This window comes from Camellia sinensis, chromosome 9, assembly GCF_055761805.1.
Source record: "Camellia sinensis isolate YWXY chromosome 9, ASM5576180v1, whole genome shotgun sequence".
Classification (NCBI taxonomy): domain Eukaryota; kingdom Viridiplantae; phylum Streptophyta; class Magnoliopsida; order Ericales; family Theaceae; genus Camellia; species Camellia sinensis.
Genome location: NC_138969.1, coordinates 105,784,884 through 105,801,299, shown reverse-complemented (window position 1 = coordinate 105,801,299; position 16,416 = coordinate 105,784,884). Strand labels below are relative to the sequence as shown.

At 37.3% G+C, this 16,416-nt stretch overlaps 2 protein-coding genes across 10 annotated transcripts in view; one reads left to right on the top strand and one right to left on the bottom strand.

The window, feature by feature from the left end:
• Window positions 1-11,976: 11,976 nt before the first annotated feature.
• On the top strand, window positions 11,977-13,002 carry LOC114297307 (chlorophyll a-b binding protein 40, chloroplastic). The gene has a single exon (XM_028241743.2). It carries the CDS (start codon window positions 12,124-12,126, stop codon window positions 12,907-12,909), a length of 786 nt encoding a protein of 261 aa, XP_028097544.1. The 5' UTR covers window positions 11,977-12,123; the 3' UTR covers window positions 12,910-13,002.
• Window positions 13,003-14,327: 1,325 nt separating this feature from the next.
• SS4 (starch synthase 4) overlaps window positions 14,328-16,416 on the bottom strand; it is an 84,901-nt gene continuing 82,812 nt past the window's right edge. For all 9 annotated transcript variants that reach the window (XR_014340159.1, XR_014340154.1, XR_014340156.1 and 6 more), the window contains 3 exons: window positions 15,387-15,448; window positions 15,209-15,284; window positions 14,328-14,998 (listed from right to left, as the gene is read on the bottom strand). Coding sequence is in view for 2 of the 9 variants with exons in the window: in XM_028241643.2 (XP_028097444.2) it covers window positions 14,819-14,998; window positions 15,209-15,284; window positions 15,387-15,448 (318 nt within the window). In the remaining 7 variants the exon portion in view is untranslated. The remainder of the gene's footprint in view (window positions 14,999-15,208; window positions 15,285-15,386; window positions 15,449-16,416) is intronic.

The window sequence follows — 16,416 nt, the reverse complement described above, 5'->3', positions numbered from 1 at the left end:
TACTAGTGCGAGTTCACAAAACTTGGGGGATATCAGACCGTTTTGAAGCTACAGTGCTACAACGACCTAGCAAAAACAAAATGGAACTCCCAATCAGAATTTCGGCGGCATTCTAGCTCAACTAATCATTAGACAATATGAACTCAACCCCTCAATGATATGCTTGACCCACTAATCAGATTTGAGAATCTCATATCTCATACATTGCACATAGCAGGAAAGAGAACAAACACCCTTATGAAGGGTAAGGTTATCATGTCCTAGCTTTGAAATGACCTAGGGTTTCACTATTCACACAAGTGGCATTATACATCCTATCACAGGGTAGCATCCTGCCCTAATTTTGGAAGTTGTCAGAGCTTACTACATGCACTAGGTCAGTCTGGTCAAAAAGGGTACCTCAGCAAGACACCGAGATACCTGCCCAATCTAGCGGATCAAACGGTATGTGGTGATCTCAATTCTAAGGCTTGTGCTCCCACAATATTAGAGCCCATGTCCGTCTATACACTCGAAGCCGAATAGCCACCTAGGATAACAGGTGGCGAGCATGAGACTTAGGTGCACCATGTATGCAATGCAAAGAACATATAATTGAAAATAAAAGTCATATCATGGAATTCGAGTCAAGGCTTCTTAATATCCCCAATAGAGTCGCCAGAAATAGTAACAAGCTCTGGGGGTACCCGAGCGCGTTAAATAGTTCAGACCCACAATTTCTTTGATCTAGTCCCACGAGTGCAATGTAGAACGTAGATAAAAGTCTAGATTTGGCAACTTTTATAGAAAATCCATTTCATTGTAAAACATTTGCTAGAAAATGGATTATATTTTGAGAAAATTCGAAAACTTATGACTTGTGCCAAGGCCACTATTTGTCGTAACCAAGGATGCTTGGCTCGAAACCTTAGGTATAACAGGGAATGCCATTAGTGGAGCACCCCTACTCACCCGATCAAAAGATCGACCTCTACTAAACCATGATATGATTTTTATTTACTTCATATGTTCATATTCTAATTATTAATAATAAATCCTAAAAATTACTATGCGAAACAAACAAATATAGATTGTTTATATTCTAAAGATGTTTTGAATAGTGTAATCATGAAAATCAATTTTATTCCAAATTAAATAACACAACCTTCACCCACTAGCATGCATAAAGCTATATCGAATAAGCACATAGTCACATGGTATGATGCTAAACATAGTAAGAAAATCACATACAGGCTGGTGCCAAAGCACAAAACTTATATATTTACCGATGTCCCGCAAATAGGTACAAAAACAAAATTAATAAAAAAGCATGGTGATCCTATATACAAGATCTTAATGCAATTCACACGTGAAATAAAACTAAAGATTCGACTCCTAATATATGACATGTGAAACATCTCAAAATATGAGGTAGCACACAAAATCACATAATAATCAACTAAGCCTACAGATGTAAATTTAGACGAATCTTAAGGCATAAAACATGGATGCAAAGCATAGATATGACGGCAAGCAAAATATACCACATATGTACAGATATGTAAAGCAAATAAAAGAACGAGATAGAAAGAAGCGGAACGAGAAATTATTACATCATTTGAATATTACAAATCCGGTTAAGGGAGGAGACGAAAAATAGTACAACAAAATATATCCTCACAAGTTCTCTCTAATTAATAGAAAAACAATAACCTCGGAGACCATCGAAGACTGTTCTGCTTGACACCAAGAAGTGGTTGGGTTCTGTCCATAAGAAATTGGCTAGCTAGCCAAAAAATGAGTTAGCTGGTCAAAAAGTTGGCTGGCCGGCCAATCTGGCCAGGCCAAATGCTCTGTTTTGTTCAAATACTAGAAAAACAAATGCAAAATATGCAAGTGACTCAACTAACCACTTCTTGTTAGCTTACAACCGGTTTATAACATGAAATTGAAGCAAGAAAAATAATATAAGAAAGAAAATACAAGAAAATGAAAGTGTGCAAAATTCACCTTCCAATGAAAGGATTTGATTTTTAAACTTCCTTTTGATCACTCTCAAGCTTAGGATGTGTTCTTAATTCTCAATTTGAAAATTTGAAATTCTTATTTGGAATGGTGTTTTTAGGTGGTTTAATAATGTGTGTGGGGGGAGAGTTACAACTCTATGTTTTTCTCTCTTTTGATAGCACTCACTCTCTTTGGATTAAGGCTCAAAATTTGACTATAATGGAATTTTTGGGATGGTTTTGATATATATCAGATCATATATCAGCGTATGAAAAAATGAAAGTGTTTTGGCTCAAAGCTTAAGGCTTTTTCTCTTTCTCTCTCTATAGCTTTTAATTCATTTATCTCTTCTTTTTCTTTCTGATACATTTTGATCCTCTATATAGACAATGATGGAAGGCAAAGTTAAGGAGCAGGGAGACAAGGTGGGAGACATGGATGATGGGATGATAAGGGTGGTTGAATTGGATGTCCTCTTTTTGGAAGAGACAAAATCTCCATTGACAATGGAGGACAATGGAGGATAATAGAGGGGGGTAGGAGTGTATCTCATGCATGAATGTATTAATAATATCTGAAATGGCATGTCCCACACACATTCAACAATGATTCTGCCGAAACTAAAGTCTTAAGGTCGGTCAAAATGGGGTGTTTACACAAGGCTAACTCTTTTGAATGGCGTTTACCACTAAGTGCAAAAGTCATAGCATAGTAATGAAAAGGTTAAGGCTGACAAGGTTGTTATGACTCTAAGAATTTGATGCATTGCTCGTGAGAGTATTGTGTTGAATTAGGCTCTTTAGCCTAATTCACGCTTAAGTTGCTTCAGGAGCTATCGTAGATTGATAGCTTATTCTCTCCTTCTTGTGGATAATAGAATTAATTGCCACTAACTATGAATCAAGAAAAGATGGCAAGAGAAGTATCGTCATAGATGCAGTAAAGTGTATAGAGAATAAAATGGACTTGAAGGTCCAGGGGATTAGCACTTACTAGTTAAATTAGCGACTTAGGCGCACTTGAAATCTCCATGACATCCTTTAATGATCTAGTGAACATTAGTTAGTCATGAGTCATTTCCTAGTTAGGCCTAAACCTTTACACTTGTCTTTGAGAACTCACACGTTAGGATGATTGGAGTTAGTTTATGACATTGGTCATGAACTGGTGGTTTATTGTACTTAATCACATTAATGAAAAAGATGACACGGATGGTTTGAGTAGGCTCTCTCAGGCACACTCACTTGTGGCATCTTGCTCTCATGTGAATGTGTAACTTTGTTAGCAATGGTTGTGCACAAGTAAGTAGGAAAGTCTCAGAAGGGTATCCATATTGGCACATGTAGTCCACAATGATATTTGTGACTAGATATGTGTAAGGGTATGATAGCTAGCCCTAATCTCTACACATTTATAGATTACAATGCGCATCTTAGTCAAGTCTATTTGATCTCTCATAAGTCAACAGTTTTGAGCTGATTTTTGACATTGCACATATGAGGTCGAGATCAATTAGATAAGAGCTTTTGTGCTTCTAGTTTTGACTGAGGTTGTGAGTATCTATTTGAGTTGTTTTTTAGAAAGCTCTGTGAAGAGAAAGGGATGCCCAGAAAATTGATTATTTCTAGTACTCAGCAACACAATTGTGTAGTACAGATAAGGAATTAAGTATTGTTTATGTTAGGGGGATGATGAGGCATGTTTCTCAATTGGGAATTGCACTTTAGTTTATTGCCTATGTCCCTAACTAAGTGCCCTCCATATCAGATTTTACACTCCATCAAAGTAATAGGTTAACAAAGAGCCATTTGTGGGCGATCTGTAACCATCAAGCAACTTATCTTTATTTTACTTGTCATAAGGTTATGAAGTTAAGACCTAAAGTTCACTGGCGCATTATTGTATGTTGTTCTGTAAACGCTTAGGGTCATGTGGCACATTATTGTATGCTGTCATGTAAACCCTCCGGGTCATGTGCTTATTGGTGAGCAACTTTGTGAGAGTGTAACTAAGTCACGTAAAGTTTTCTTAGTAAAAGTAACGTGAATAGAGTTTTGGAACTCTATAAGATAGAGAATTCTAAGAATGGCACTTCATGTAGCCTAGTTGAGAATAGAAAGAAATTTCCAATATCCTAGGTACAGTGGGAGTGACGTGCCTACTAGTGGATTACTCTATTAGAGATGAATACTCTACATTCTTACTTGCGTGGTAGCAAATGTGAAAATTTTCCACGTCATCATTGGGTGAATGAGAGGGAAACATTCATCATTGCTTCGCAAGATGATAAAGAACCTAGGCTAATCCCAAAGACTCTCTAGTCCCCTACTTTTAGAAAGTGGATCAATGTTGCGCATTTTAAGACAGAGTCTTTGAGGATTAACCATTTCTAGGATTTGGTTAACTTTCCGCTATGACATGAAACTGTTCTAAAGTTATGCGCAATTTGCATAGTCACTTTTTGAGGCATAAGACTTACTAGATACTAAAATTTGCACTATTGAATAAGGTGTAGACCATGAGAAGACTTTCTCTTGGGGAGTGAGGTTACTTCAACTTAGGCTATGATTGACATGAATTCGAAACTTTACTTTGTGGACATTGTGACCCAACTTCTCGTTGGAGAATTGGATAAGTAGATCTGTAGGGATTTACCTTATGCTTTATGGCGAAAAGTTAGGAGCGCAAAAAGATTGCTAGTTCCAATAAATCTTTTACAACCTAAAACACTTATCCAAATAGTTGTTCTTAGATTTCATCGAGCCATGATAGGCCAATGATAATTGATGAAGACTATTGAGGCATGATCAATGGTCCAAAAGAAGTTATTCCCTTACTTAGCCATTATTAGCTAGGAATTTATAAAGTTATCGTCGCCTAGGGTTGGTAGTCATCTGTTTTAGACATGATAGACATGGGTGGTGATGTAATTTATATTCTCGGATGTACGATCCTTAGGGATTGTTCTAGGGGAATTCTCATATTGTCTTTGATGACTTACATAAGGAATATCCTAGAATGATTCTAGATGCAAAATTGCAAATGCATTGACTTACCTATTGGTAAAAGCTAGAGCCTCAGCTATTGAGTAAATCCTCATATTGTCCTTGGGAGAAACATATGACCTATGTTCCTTGATCTTTTGTTATGGGAGCTTGAACCACGCAATGTGGGCGTATTCGGCATGATGTGTGTTATCTTTTGTAAATGATTGACTGAGTAGTTTAGACATTGACCTTGCTCATTAGACAATGGATATGATGCTTTACTAGTTGTGTATAAATTTGCTCTTTGTAAGATTCAATGCGCTAGTTGGGTGCATCTTGAATGAACACAAATTGGTCACCAAAAGATAACACACAACAGGTAGTGATCTTGAACCACAAATTGCGCAAGAGGTAGCGATCTTGAACCACTTCATGTGAGGTGCACATGGTGGATTGGATTCTGTTGTATATGCTGATCGCAAGATGTGCTGATAGGGCTTATGCTTGGAATCTAGAATTGCACAAATTGTGATTGTGTTTTTTCAGTTGATCACTTTTTTTTGTGAGGTTATGGGATATTGATGCTATTATGGTTTGTATCATAATGATTAGTAGATGATGATGTCAACAGGTAAGATTGGCTCATTCACATGAGCAATCGCCCTTGGCACTTAGGAGCTAGCAATGATGAGACTAGTGGTTTATTTTATTTGGAGCTAAGAGAGACTTAAATTGTCCAGCATGTATGTCCCCTTAGTTGCAACCATGATGAGGTCGTGTTAAAGACCAAATATGGAAGTTAGTATCCACTTTCCATATTGTGCCTATTATGATTAGTCAAATGTGAGATCTCATTTGGTGCCTAGAAGGCGAGCAAATAGAGAATTCAGGTTAGGCGCTAGAAAGCAACTAGACTAAGATTTGTATGGTAAATCGAGTATGATGTCACTATTTGGCAGCTGAGTAACGAGGTAAGAGTTATTTCACCATAGCATGTATTCATACTACATATGCTTGGCAGCTGAGTAATGAGGTAAGAGAATAGATCCCTGTTTCCTCACCATGTGAGTCTTACGTGTCATTATTGATATGACTTTCACTTATGTACCATTTTTGTGACCTTTGACTATGTCATAAGGTAAGAGGTTGATGTTCTGCTATTTTGGTTTGTTGCCTGTGGTCATGTATGATTCGACCTTAAGGGACATCATTGGGAAAATAGTCAATCCTAAACTAAATGGCATGAGGGCGAAGGGAAGATCATCTAGTATTACACCACTGTTGTATATTTACTGCCGACAACTCACATCGATCTGTATAAGAGGCGGAATGAGTGTGAATATATTGCAAGAATTAAGAGGGTCAAACATACTCTTTTGAGGGATTAGAGATGTTTTTTGGACCGGTGTAATTAGATGGGTCTGGGGTATATGAGACACTATTTTTATTTTTGGGTTGATGTCTCTATGTTGGCTCTTTTTAAGTTTCTAGTGTAGAGCTCCCACATGCAGGTGTTTTCGGCAGTCTCACGATTTGTTGGCTAGTATGATCGTATTTGATGGATAGATTGAGATAAAGGAAGCATGGTGTCATGCCAGCGCATTTTCGAGTAAGAGATGTTGGAAATTGGGTCAGGTTTAAAACCCATACCCGATTGGGTTGCTCATGGTGGCATGACCCAAGACTCATAAGAAGACACCTAGTCAAAGTGGACTTGAATTAACTTAGGGATAAGTGGGATTAACCCACTATCTCATTTGTTGAGGAGATAGAGTTGTGGGTGGTTATAACACTTGCATATAATATAAGTATTATATGCTGAGAGTTAATTTTAACCGTATCTGATGATCAGTCTACTGAAGTCTTCTCTATTTTTTTCCTCTCTCTATAGAAACACATAACCATACCTTTGTATTGTGAAGAGTGTAGGAAGTTCTCTAGTAGTTCTACTTCATTGCTGAGAATTATTCAAAAATATCAATGGAGGCACGTGATTCACTCACACAATCTATAGATTCAATTTGAGCGTAAAAGGAATGTCTGAATCCATTTATTTCCGTTGTGTATTATTTCTTATTTTTCCTACAAAAGGCTTGAAAAGAAACTTGAACAAAAGTTGGAGAGGCTTGATCTCGAACCAAGTCTTTGGAAATGAAATTGAGGAACTTAGATGAGGGCCGAGAGGCTTGATCCCGATCAAGTTTTAATTTGTTCCTAGCTTGGCTGCTTTTGATGGCATGGGTAAAAGACTTCCACTAACTGTGCTGTCAAAGTGTCTTCGATTTGGAATCAGCGGCGGAATAAAAAAAAAATTAAGTTAGAGATGAGTACTTATTAATTATATATTTTTTAAAAAAATATGATTAACATTAAGATAATAATAATTTTATGAGCTAAATTTAAATATAAAAATTTAAATATTCATTGTTAATAGCAACAAATCAAAATTTTGTAATAGTGTGGAATAACTTAGTGCGGGATGGTGATGTAAATTTGTAATTTTAGCACAAAAAATTATGGATGAAAATTCTTAATTTTAAAAAATTAAAAAAAAAACATCATTTATAACACAAATTATTATAAAATTTGTTTAATTTTTATTTGATAGAAAAATATTAGAGAGATGATATTACTTATAAATGATGTGTTTTGAATGAAAATTATTAAAATAGTCTTAGAGTACCATATGACGTTGCTTACATAATGCTCACAATATGGGAAACCACAATTCACATTAAGTGGTCTATCGTTATCTCTTAACTACCTAAAAATGATGAGTTTATTTATCATATCTAATCCATAAGATTTCTCGCCATACTATTGATTTAGACTATTATATAAATAATATTACATAATATTCTCAAAGTATCAAATAATTCCGTATTATGAACAATACAAATATCCTTAGCCAAAAACATGTTAAGATAAAAGAAAATACATTTTACATATGACCAAAAACAAAAACCAAAAAAAAAAAAAAAATCAAAATCAAAATCAAAATTAGGGGGGCGGGGTGCATATGGCCCTTGCCCTTCTTTGACTCCGCCCCCTTTGGAGTCGAAAAATTAGCACTTTCTAGTTGTGATATTTGATTTTCTTCCTCTGTTGAGATTCGATGGAGAAGAGTTGTCACTTCTATATACACTTTTTAGTCTTACATTCACGATTTAGTTACTACTTGTACCATAGAAGAAATTTAACGAAAACCCAAAAAAAAGTTCTAAAGGATATAAAATATTAAAAAAACCAAAACCAAAGGAAGGTAAAAACCTAAATGAATATTCAACTTTATACTCAGTACTAAAAAATAATTCAGTTCAACCGTGACTAATACCAGGGATTTAGATTGGGGTTTCTTAGGCATTTTGTTAAAATCCACCTACTACACACCTACCACTACCACCTACCACACACACTCACCTACTTCACCTACTCTCCACCTACTCCTCACCTACTCCCAAATCCTCTCCTATATAATAGGAATCCTTGTAATATACACAATACACATCAATCAATAATATACATCAATTTATTTTACATGGTATCAGAGCTATAAGATTTAGACCTATACTCATTTCTTTCCGGCGGGCAGCCGGTCGGCAACCTTGCCTTCGCTGCCCGCTGGAATTTTTCAACACATACCAGACACTCTTCTTTCTTTGTTTCCTCATCTTCAACCTCTTTCTCCCCAATTCTCATCTGGGTCTCCCTCTTTTTCTTCATTCATATACTATTCCATCGTTTGCCATGGACAAAGAGTACTTTCTCAGTACTGGTGTGCACTTCGAACCATCGCCGGTGCAAAACTGGCAGTCTCTGTTTTCATCCCAGGAGATGACTTGCTCGTCGGAGCAATCTTTGGATTGTTTCCTCAATCCCACATGGGATAAGTCAACGGACCAGTACGCGAACTTCGAGTCTGCCCTGAGCTCAAAGGTCTCATCTCCCGCGGCTTCCACCACCAGCGAAAGCTTTTCCCGGCAAAGCTGTTACTTCTACGCAGTAGATCTTCCTGTTCTGCCGCTCTATCTCCATCGCCAACAGACACCACCTTTCTTCAAAGCTTGAGGTCGGGGATAGCACCAGTGAATAAATTGAACTGGAGCCTCAACACAACAACCTTTATCGCGTCCTGTCTGCGGGCATGATGTTGGCTTCGTGGCAAGATGGTGAGCACCGGTCAGCTATTGCACAGCTGTTATTTGCCGACCCGATTTTCCTCGAGATCTTAAGCCCATGCCTTGCCTACCAAGGCCACGACAGTCAGCCCCCCTTTTGAGCTGTGCAGTCCAACCTTTGAATTATTTTGCATGCTTGTTCAATCTTTCATAAAAAGCAAATCTCCACCTGATTGACACACTCACTTTGTTTTCTACAAAATGAATATTTAATGGATGAAGATCACAATAGAGATAACAAATGGTTTTAAAGAATAACAACACTTTACACCCGCTCTCTCTCCTCACTTTGCATCCACCGCCCAACCTTTTTTTTTTATTCTAAAGCTTAATTGGTGCACTCCTTGTTCCCCACTTTCTTTATTTTATATATATATATATATATATCTCTTTTCATTATATATTAAAAAAAAAAAACACAAACATCATCATCTCTCCTCCATATTTTCTCCAAACCACTTTCCTTATTTCCCCCATCTTTCATTTTTTATTTCAAATATATTTTTATTATTTCTTTCTTTATTTTTCTTTCACATTATTTTTAATCTTTTTCCAATTCCATTCATACCATATAGCTTTGCACACCAAACCATATTTTATTCATCTCAGGGATCAACCCCGATCACAATTTTACACAAAAAAAAAAAAACAAAAAAAAAACAAAAAAAAAAAAAAAACAAAAAAAAAAAAAAACAAAACAAAACAAAAAACAACACCAACAACAACAAACCAAACCCACACAAATCGGAACAGTGGGATTTTTCTTCTCTACTCTGCCGCCGGTTTCTTCTTCTTGCCTCCATCCTGGGCGGTCCTTGCCGTTGTTGCCTCCGTGTTTCCCACTCCACTGGGCACGATCACTACTCCCTGCTCCTCCACTGCAGCATATGGCGGACCTCCAAATCGGAACATAACGGTGGCCTTCCGCTTCAGCTCCTTATTTTCCGCCTTTAGCACACTTATCTCTGCTCGCGCATCCTTATACATGCGTTGGAGCAGAGCCAGTTGGGCGTTTAACTGCTGTACCTCATTTGTCCTACTCTGAAGCCGGTGTGACAAGTTTGTGACTGTCGTCATGGTCTCCACACATGACTTCAATGTATACTGATTGGCCTCCACATCCGATTGCACTGCCATTCTTTGCTACACAGACCGCATAGGAAAGTTCAACGGAGCAAACTCCGGGGCGCTTGGTTGAGGTTCCAGTGCCACCGCACCAGTTATCTCTCTTGTTGACTCGTTGAGGTCGGGAAAGAGAGTGAGCAGACCACGGGAAGACGAGGCCATTTTCTGGGCAACAGAGTGTTACAGAGTATTACAGAGTTTCTCTCTCAGACCACGAAGAGTTTTTTCAGAGTTTTTTAGCGGGTTTTCTGCCTCAGCCTCAGCTTCCGCTTCGGTTTATAAAGACCATGACGAAGAGGTAGACACGCGCATCATGCGCCGCTCGGCGCTCGCCGACAACTTGGCACGCCTTTTGATGGCACGCCTTTTTATGGATTGGGCACGTCTTTTGACAGATTGGGTACACCTTTTGAGGGTGCGACTTTTACAACGGTCCGACATGACCCCATCAAACTGTCCCGACATTGATTCCGGTTAGCTTTTCCAGTGTCCTCTACAACGTTATGACACGACCTTCCAGTGTCCTCTACCACGTTATGACACAACCATCCAGTGTCCTCTACAACGTTATGACACACCCATCCAGTGTCTTCACCAACGGTATGACACGACCATACAGTGTCTCCTATCCTCTTTTATTTTTATGTATTTTCTTGTTTTGTTACTCTCTCCAAACTCAAGTTGGTTAGTTCCTATCCCCCTTGAGTTTGCGGGGGACTGTTAAAATCCACCTACTACACACCTACCACTACCACCTACCACACACACTCACCTACTTCACCTACTCTCCACCTACTCCTCACCTACTCCCAAATCCTCTCCTATATAATAGGAATCCTTGTAATATACACAATACACATCAATCAATAATATACATCAATTTATTTTACACATTTTGAGCACCTTTTTAAATATCTAGGTCATTCGAAATGCTAATAAGATATGGGGAGAAATTTATTTTTGGATTTTGTCATAAGAGTCACACTTGCAATATGCCCCAACAATTTTTTTTAGCAGCCATTAGAGTTTAGAAGCCAACAATTGATTAATCAAATTCAAGCACACTGTTACTGTATTTTATTGACTTTACTGATTCTAGTGTTCATAGAACGAGGGTAATGTACATCTGCTATAGGTGACATAGACCTTAATTAATTAATATATCAAATGATTTAATGACCAACCTTAACAAGAATTTTTCTTTGTTTAAGTTGAATATTGTTTTGAGTGGAAAGAGAGACAAAGAGACCTCTAATACGACTTTAAAAAGATCACTGACTAGATGTTTTTCTTAAGTGGAATGTCTTAATTGGATGTATAGTTATTTTGTTTAATTTCATCTGTGTCAAAACCATAAATCTGAATATTTTCCTGCAACCTATGATGCAAATCCATTATTGGCATCCTCTCAGTGTGAGAGTTATTGGTCTCACAGTAAGGTTGACAAACAACCATTGCTTATTGTTATTGAAGTAAATAAATAAATAAATTTCATGAGGTAATTAAAGGACAAAATTTATAATTTTTGCATGATGATAAGGTAGATATGGATGAGTGCAATCCCACAAGGTGTACACTTGGGAACCAGGCATTGGTTAGGGCGCAAGTACTAAAAATCTTTAGGAGTTGGTAGATTAGAGACTGCCAAGTGGAGAGAGGGAAACAAAAATAGAATCTTGGCAACCAATAAGAAGAGAGATAACGATTTGGTAAGATAAGAAGATGCCTTGCTCTCTACTTTTATTAATACCCACAAAACTCCCCTTCAATCTCCCACCACCAACAACTTCTTCCTAACACTACCACCTTCTGTCAACTTACTTCTCCAAAGGCTTCTTTCTTCCACCATGGCTGCTTCTACCATGGCTCTCTCTTCCCCATCTTTCGCCGGAAAGGCGGTGAAACTTGCCCCGGAGGTTCTTGGTGGTGGACGGATCAGTATGAGGAAGACCGGCAAGCAAGTCCCATCTGGAAGCCCTTGGTACGGTCCAGACCGAGTCTTGTATTTGGGTCCATTGTCTGGTGATCCCCCATCTTACCTCACTGGAGAATTCCCTGGTGATTATGGTTGGGACACTGCTGGGCTTTCAGCCGATCCAGAAACTTTTGCCAAGAACCGTGAGCTTGAGGTGATTCACTGCAGATGGGCCATGCTTGGAGCTTTGGGTTGCGTCTTCCCCGAGCTTTTGGCCCGCAACGGTGTCAAGTTCGGCGAGGCTGTGTGGTTCAAGGCCGGTGCCCAAATCTTCAGTGAGGGTGGGCTTGACTACTTGGGCAACCCTAGCTTGATCCATGCCCAAAGCATTCTGGCCATCTGGGCTTGCCAAGTTATCTTGATGGGGGCTGTTGAGGGTTACCGTATTGCCGGTGGGCCACTAGGAGAGGTGACAGACCCGCTCTACCCCGGCGGAAGCTTTGACCCATTGGGCCTAGCTGATGATCCAGAGGCTTTTGCAGAGCTCAAGGTGAAGGAGATCAAGAACGGAAGACTGGCCATGTTCTCAATGTTTGGGTTCTTTGTTCAGGCCATTGTGACAGGAAAGGGACCATTGGAGAACCTGGCTGACCATCTTGCTGACCCAGTTAACAACAATGCTTGGGCTTATGCTACCAACTTTGTCCCCGGCAAGTGAGAGAGCTTCTTCATGAGAGGAATTGTATTACACTCACTCAATCACTGTTTCGTAAAATTGGTGTGAATTAATGAAGAAATATGCTTTGAATTTTGTGTGCTCTTATTCTCCACTAGTGAATCTATTTTTGATTCTTCATTTGTGCTATATGTGTGTATACCAAAGTAACAAGACCAAGAAAAACTTCAGAAAAATTATGGCTAAAACATTACTTTCCTTCAATGGAACTATGCAAGAATTCCAATTCACTAACAGTTCGTTTTGGATCGCTGTGGATTTCAAATTAATGGATATGGGGTTTGGTAGTTGGAGAGAAGAAATATGTTAGAGATAAAGAGTTGTATTTTTACTAGGATGATTTTATTAAAAAGGGTTATTAACACCAAATTTCTATCAACTATTGGCGAATATTATTCATCGAAAGAATTATTTATGAATATCACTTTATCTTCCTCATTTATAAATTTGTACATTTTAACCCTTTCAACTATAAAATGGTATATCACTTTTATCCCTACAAACTCCCTCTAGAACGCATCCAAAAGAGGTGCATTTGTAACCATTTTTATAGTTGAGAAAGTTAATATGTACGAGTTCTTAAATGAGGGATGTAAAGTGATATTCGCTAATAGTTGAGATGGTCTTAATGTAATTAATCCTATTAAAAAGAGATGTCTTAATATGATTTCAAATAACTACTACTATATATAGTCATTTCAAATTCATCATAATAAAACTATTTAATTCAATCTTAAAATTCATAAGTAAACTATCAAATTTAAATTTGAGTCATTCTCCTAGAATAACATTAATGTTGAATCCATATATTTCAAATCTACATCCATGCAATTGGAGCATAAAAGCTAAGAGCTCCTCCCTCATGTGGATTTGTTTTGGTTCTCTCTTATTCCTTCTTAGAAAAATACATTTGTTTGATGAACTATTTTTTAAAAAAAAATTGAAAATTTTTCTGGGACTCGCTCACTTTTGAGAAAACACCAAAGAGTTGTTTTCAAATTTTGGAAAACTTTTTTGCATAAAAACGTAAACAACATGAATATAGTTGGTGTTTTTGAACTTTTATTTATTTATTTATTTATTATTATTTTAGTCTCTGAAAACATGAGAAACAAAACGAATAAAACAAAAACACACACCAAAAAAAAAAAAAAAAAAAACCATGAAGTTTTCTTATCTTTTTCCTTTTCCTCTACAAATTTAAGATCAAAGATGGCCTAAAAGTAGGACAAGTGGAAATATGAATTTAAAGCTGTTGTGAAGTAACAGAATAGATGAACATGCAATAAGTTCACTTGTGCATTAACCTACTGTCCAGGTACAGGAAACTTTGATCTCAGAGGCATAATAAAAAACCAAAGGAAAAAGAAAAAGTCCTGCAATAAAGACAAAAAGAAGAATGGGCGAAGAACAAAAAAATTTATTTATGAATACATATAGCCAGATCTCATATGTGTAAGTCGTAAATGTTTAATAAGTAAATCATGTATCGTCGGTTCAAAAGGGGGTGATTCTCACTAGAAAATCACTTTGAACAACAATATACAAATGTGATGTATACATCAGCTGCAAAATGGAGGTTTATCATATAAACAAAATCGACATGGTTATCTATTAGTAACCAATGAAAAAACAGGGAAGGTGAAAATAGTAAAATCTGTACTCGGCTTCAACCCTTGAAGGATTCACAGATTTCAAAAGCCGTTTGCTATCTGACTTTAGATATATATATGTACTTGCTACTGTTGCCAATCTAAATCAATGTCAACGGATCAACAAGCAATCTGATATGACAGTTCACCCAATTTCCAGAAGCAATTCTATGACAGACATCTTGTATTGCAAACCTGCCTTGGCAGAAGGGATGTCAGAATAAGTGCCAAAACGAAGCTTAAACAGGACTTCTGGTGCTCCTTGCTCTGGTTACTGATTTCTCATAAAGCTCCTCATAAAGTGACGCTGATGAGTCCCAACTGAAGTCTATTCTCATTACCTTCTCAACAAGCTCTTGCCAACTCCGACTATTGTTCTTATAGTGGTTCAATGCACGTTCCAAAGCACTGTTCACTCCCTGTCGATTATCATAGAATTCACAAGCATCAAAATGACAAACAGACAGAATTTTCCTTGTGTTACAACAAAATAAAAAACAATAATGATTCGTGCAAATGCTTGTGATGCTCCACAGTCAGTCCATACCCAAGACCGGGCTGACACAAGAAATAACTAGACTTGACACGGATGCCAAATATTGAAATGTGTCAAGCATACAAAAAATTACCTGTTCATCAGGTAACAAAAATGTAAATCCATTTCTAAACTGAGTCGGTATGGTATTATCATCAACATCGAAAACACTGCAAGAAGGATTAAAAAGTTGAAAACAAACTTTCCAAACAGAATAACTTTAAATGAAAGGTCTGCTTTTTATCTAAACAACAAAGCACTGATTAGCGCACCTGTCATTTAAACCCCCTGTTTTTCGTGCAATTGGGACAGAACCATATTTCATTGCTATCATCTGCATAAGAATAATACACGAAATAAAATTCAATTGCTTGCTGAAATCTGGATTTTCACAGTAAATAAATATTAATCGATGTAAAGCCCCATAAATTCTTTCACAAATAATCCATCTTTTTCCAGTTTATTAGCTATCGGATTTTTTAAGAGGTGCAAAAAATTGCTAACAACGATAATTATTATTTGCAGTTTTACAAAATCAGCAAGCATCAATCTCACTGTAATTCATGGATTCAAAAGCAGCTGCATGAATTCATTTTCTCATTCCACAGTTCTCTAGTGATTGTCCTCACTAGTCATAGGTCCCTCGTTCATATATCCTTTATCGTGTCAATATATATATATTTATATCACCTCCTTTCTTTTCTAAAACCCACCACCCTATCATAGGCTTCCAATTTCATAAAACCCCTACACAGATTCTTCTTCTTTTCTCTATTCCTCTATCCATTCCCTCAGGAAAGAAATAGCATCCACTATTGTCCTCTGAAAACAGAGATCCAAACCACTCATCTTGCATCCTCTTAGTTACTATAATCTTGTTAAGTAACGTTCTTAACAAAGACAAGGCTATGTTCCCCAAACACTTCCAATCATTAGAAATTCCCATTCATCTGCAAAACCTTCCCATTCCCATCTTATTCAATTCATTTTCGCTTCAAACACCCTGCTTCTACATATAATAAAATAAAATTCATCCATAAGTATACCACATTTTTTGTCCCAAAAAACTATACCCTATACGATTTTATTCAATAACTAGATTCTTCACCTCTGCTTTCCTCTTATAATCAAAATACTTCAATCCTCACACTTGATACGCTTCTCTAGTTTTCCAACCCTCGAAAGTTAGCAAGTTGTGTATATTCTTCATGTTGTTTTTGTGCCTAACTTACCATAAAGATTGTCAACTTGGAGTCTAACCACTTCTTGAGCATCTTCCTTTGCACCTTAAATCTTTCAAAT